Genomic DNA, 4646 nt, shown 5'->3' on the forward strand with positions numbered 1-4646 from the left:
AGATTCACCCCTACCCGGCAGCTACAGGACCCCCGTCCACTCAGCTGCCAGTGGGCCGAAAAGATCCGAACGAGCGTGTCTTTGTGTCTTTTTGTCAGTTGTAGAACCTGTCATCGTCAAGTGCTAGGAGGTGCTGTCGCTGTTGTCCGTGCAAAAAAGACAGGTGTTGCGGTATTTGATGTACACATTATATATGATATATGCAATCTCAGTCGGTGAGGGCCGAGGACGGAGATCTTATTTTCATAGATGAGCCATGTTTGTGAAAGCTGCTGAAGTCGCCCGCCGCTGTAACACATGCATGCAGATTCTGTCATCTAAATCTTACATCACATGATTGCCATTCTGTAGAGCGTCGACTTCGGTTTATTGTGGCTATGTGCTGTGCGGAATGACGGTGGTGTCAAGTGACGATTCTCTTTCGTTCTTTCTTGCGTTCTTTGTTCTGTGGTGTTACTCAGTGGTGATCTGTACGATTACGTTATTCAGCTGAAATAGATAAACCATACGCACACTGTCGGAGGAGCTTGTGAAGCTTCTTCCTATGCTGGCTGCCACGTTAAATAGTGTCGTTTTTTTTCCCCCAGCATTTAATGAGGTCTTGGTGCCAGTTTCTATTCTTTGTTAGTTTCTCCCTGGTTGTTTTGGGAAATCTCTTTTTGCCGGTGCAATAGACGGTGCATTCATATACTAGGTTTCTTTTGAATTTATTTGTCAGCACACTATCCTTTACTTTGTCACAGGTTGTTTGTGCCATGCTCGATGTAAATGCTACCGTTATATTTGAACTGAGATAAGTATTTTTTTGACATTTAATTGCATTTTATAAACTTCAGACCTCCGGAGTGGTTTGATTAACGTTTCATCGGGTCACTTCGGAGGGGGGCGTCTTTGTTGCCAGTCGTATAGCACTCTTACATGAATAGACTTATGCACTCTCCATTGTATGCCTGTTTCAGAGGGCAAAAACTTAAAGGAAAATGCTTCAAATGACTCTGCCACGCATGAATATGCACAAGAGTATGAGAACTTCTTCTCATGCGGTGTCTTGATTTACTAAAAACACACACACACGCACGCACAGATACATGCGCAACTGCTCCACGAGTGACCTGCTGCACTGTGAGTGGAACGGCATATAGGAAGCCTTTTGTAAGGTACAGATTTAACGATTTTCAACATAAGATGTTGGTGTGTAACTTGAATGTATTGTCTTGCAAGCAATGGATGTATCCAACCAATGCATTTTACTGTAAAGCAATAATCTAAAAAGAATACGAACAACAGTATATGAAGCATACGAGTATTGTATGGAGAAAACGATTAAATTATACGGTTTATAAATGTGTTTCTTGGGTGTCTGTCTTGCATTTGGTCTGTTGAGCGAGTTTTTGGCGCCCCCGCACGCGTAAAGCCAGTACCTGCGGTTTTGGCCATTTTGTGTTTTCTTCTAAAATGGAATCGTTGTTGACCTTCTGCCGTCGTTTCTGATCCGCGGAGATGGGTGAGTTTGATAAATACTCGAGTTAACGTCGTGTCGCCGCCAAATCGAAATCGGCGTGGATAACTGCGTGTCTGCTAAGTATACAGGTCGCGTTTTTTTTTAAGAGGCAATCGCGGAAGCGTCGCTTCTATTTTCCGTTATCTGCAGCATTACCGTTACACGCGTTTATTATAGTTTAGCGTTTTCAAATCTGTCGGGCTTTACCAGCGGCGCCAAGGTGAAGAGTTGCACGAGCGCTGCTGACGTAACACCGATGGCGTGACGTATTAAAACGTGACTACAACTATTTAAACCGATTTTTTTAAAATTAACTATTAACGGTTTTAATGACGGGGGATAAAAATGAATGTGCGGCAATCTATAATTGCGTAAAAACCTAATGTTGACGGTCGCACCGTTTACTTTCCCACAGTTCTGTATGTCTGAGAGCGGGGTTAGTTGTTCACACTGCTTGCTGCATATTTAATGCATAGCAATAACTAGCATCACGTTAACGGAAAGTTAATTTCAACTGCAACCTTTCCGTTAACGTGATACTACAGTGTAAACGATAGTGGAACATGTCACATTTTATACGTTATGACATTAAACGGCTTATTACGTACTTTAAAGTTCTGACAGTAGACAAAATATCAAAAACAAGTCATGAAGACATATTGTTTAGACCAAGTCATTTAGTCAATTAAAAAAAGAAAAATCACACGCACACAATCGTTTGTCATACTGCAGAAGTGACAATTAAATTTCAAAGTTCACCATTTTGGTTACAGTGTACCTTTTATTATTATTATTATGTAGTTATCCTGCCTCATTGTATGCCATTTATGGTTTTATTTTTTTGTCCTCGTTCACTCAACAGCTATAGAAAAAAAAAAAAAGTTTTGGTGCACACAAAAATGATCCTACCATGCAAAACCCACAGAGAAAACAATATTATGGATGGACTCAAAACCGCTGTATTTATCCCTGGCGTTCCCGATGTAAATTAAAACCTTAAATCTTGATATTGCGCAGCGAAAGTTCATGTCAACAGAAAACTTTTTCCGTTCCTTCTCTCACCAAGTATATATGCATACACAAAACATGGCTGTTCTTGGCCTCGAAATCAGTCTCTGAATCTCCCTGATCAGTAATCTGTGACCGGTGTTTTCTGCAGGGCTGCTGAAATGTGCAACAAATATTCTCAGTCATGCTGTTCGACTGAAAGGCCTGAAGTACAGCACCCGATCAAACATAAAGACAGGTATGATTTACAAGTGGTTTGGTTTTAACATTTACAGCAGTGGGTTACATCAGCTCAGACTCATTAACCAGCCGGACTTTAAAGTGTCAGGCTGTCGTAAAGCACGAGATTTAGCATGTGGCAGTCAGAGAGTCTATCTCCCAGCGCTCTGCGGAGCATTATTCGTCTGCAGAGTTGGGATATTAAGAACACTTCTGGTATCGCTGCAGGTATGATTAGATGCCGTAGTATGTCTAGTAAATGCACAGAAAATCTTGTATGAAGAAGATTATGATTTATGCTGGGATTCATGTTTTGTTAACTTCCAAACTGAGAAATCATCAGCGAATGCATTGTTTACAGAAAGTGAATGCTGCAAATACAGTGAAAGCGTAAATGAATGATTCAAATCATTTGTGCCAAGGCTTTCTGCATATAGTGAACAAATAACGCATGATTACTGCTTTATGACACCGCGAACGTTCTTGAAGACCAATAGTTTTTAGATCATTTAGAAAATGTTTGTACATTTCAAGTCTGCAAGCGTGGAGATGTCTCTCAGAGAATATTACCGTGTTCACTGACAGGATATCAGCAGGCTAACGTGGTGATCTTGCACAAAGATCTCGCCGATGACTTTGAGGAGTTTTGCCGAGCTAACAGCAGCCCCCTTCCCCTGCTGTACAAGACCAAATGTGGAGAATGGAGCTGTGGCCCCCTCGCCACAGGAACTGACATCAGGTATCTTCATACCAAAGTGTTCGCTAACAGAAATCAAACCCCTGACCCACATGCTTTTATTTTATCCACCAACTTTTTTATACACCAACTATTGAGGAAATACATAAAATAAATCTGGTTTAATAGGAGATTAAACCGATTATGTTTAGTCACAGACGGCTGTAAAAGATTAATTTTCCTTTTACTATGAAGTGTTCTAATGTTATCTTGCTATTTAATAATTACACCCAGAGATAGACTAGGAAAAAAAATGGACTGGACAACTGTTGAAGGGATAGTTTACTCAAAAATAAAAACGATTCCGTCGTCATATCGATACAAAACTGTATTTCCTTCCTCTGTTGCGAACGTGATGTTTATAACCAGACAGTTGACGTTAGCCATTGACTGACTTCCATTTTTTTCGAAAGTCAAAAGCTACTGTTTGGTTATCAACATTTTCTAAAAACATTTTAATTAATGCGTTGCGCGGTCTTTCTCTCAGGGAGGACTGTCCAGAGTACTGCGTGTTTGAAAACGGCATTCTGATGAAGAAGGTCTCTAGTTTATCCTCTTACACTCCTCAACTCCAGGACATGGTTACGTTCTACCTCGGCTGTAGTTTTGGTTTTGAGTCAGCCTTGAAGGCCGCCGGGGTTCCAGTGAGAAATGTGGAACAGGGTAAAAATGTCAGCATGTACAAGGTCGGTGACCGCCTCGGGCCCGGATTACGTCTATGTTCTGCATCGCCTACAGCTTATTACTTGGTTTTGCTTGTGTCAGATGTTTTTTGCTGTTTTGAAATTGAAAAAAAATGACCAAAAAGAAAATGCTTTGGGTCGGAGTGCTTATGCTTGTTTTTGTTTTGCTTTGTTTTTGCAGACCTCAGTAGCTTGTATTAGAGCGGGTCAGTTTAACTGTCCGATGGTGGTGACTATGAGACCAGTACCAGAAGACAAGCTGGATGCTGCGGCTCAAAGCACACACGTGATCCCACTGGCACACGGAGCCCCTGTCCATATCGGAGACCCTAGTATGTGCAACGTGCTGCAAACAGTAAAACGGATTGCACTACAAACCATTACATTAAATAACATAAGAGACACCAATTTTGAATATCAAGCAGCTAAACTTTTATATAGCCAAAAATAGCTGGACAGAAAGAAATGCTTTAAAAACCTTTTGGTTAAAAACAGTTTG

At 41.0% G+C, this 4646-nt stretch overlaps 1 protein-coding gene across 3 annotated transcripts in view; it reads left to right on the top strand.

Moving 5' to 3' along the window:
* Positions 1 to 1374: 1374 nt before the first annotated feature.
* LOC122361911 (D-glutamate cyclase, mitochondrial-like) overlaps positions 1375 to 4646 on the top strand; it is a 6943-nt gene continuing 3671 nt past the window's right edge. The window contains exons 1-5 of one of the 3 annotated variants that reach the window (XM_043263109.1): positions 1375 to 1504; positions 2661 to 2747; positions 3314 to 3467; positions 3952 to 4150; positions 4329 to 4479. In XM_043263109.1, coding sequence (XP_043119044.1) covers positions 1501 to 1504; positions 2661 to 2747; positions 3314 to 3467; positions 3952 to 4150; positions 4329 to 4479 — 595 coding nt within the window. In that variant the 5' untranslated portion in view covers positions 1375 to 1500. Of the gene's footprint in view, positions 1505 to 2660; positions 2748 to 2847; positions 2957 to 3313; positions 3468 to 3951; positions 4151 to 4328; positions 4480 to 4646 lie in introns of those variants that run through there. The other 2 variants (XM_043263110.1, XM_043263108.1) reach the window with 2 other exon arrangements.

The sequence above is a fragment of the Puntigrus tetrazona genome, chromosome 17 (assembly GCF_018831695.1).
Source record: "Puntigrus tetrazona isolate hp1 chromosome 17, ASM1883169v1, whole genome shotgun sequence".
Lineage (NCBI taxonomy): Eukaryota > Metazoa > Chordata > Actinopteri > Cypriniformes > Cyprinidae > Puntigrus > Puntigrus tetrazona.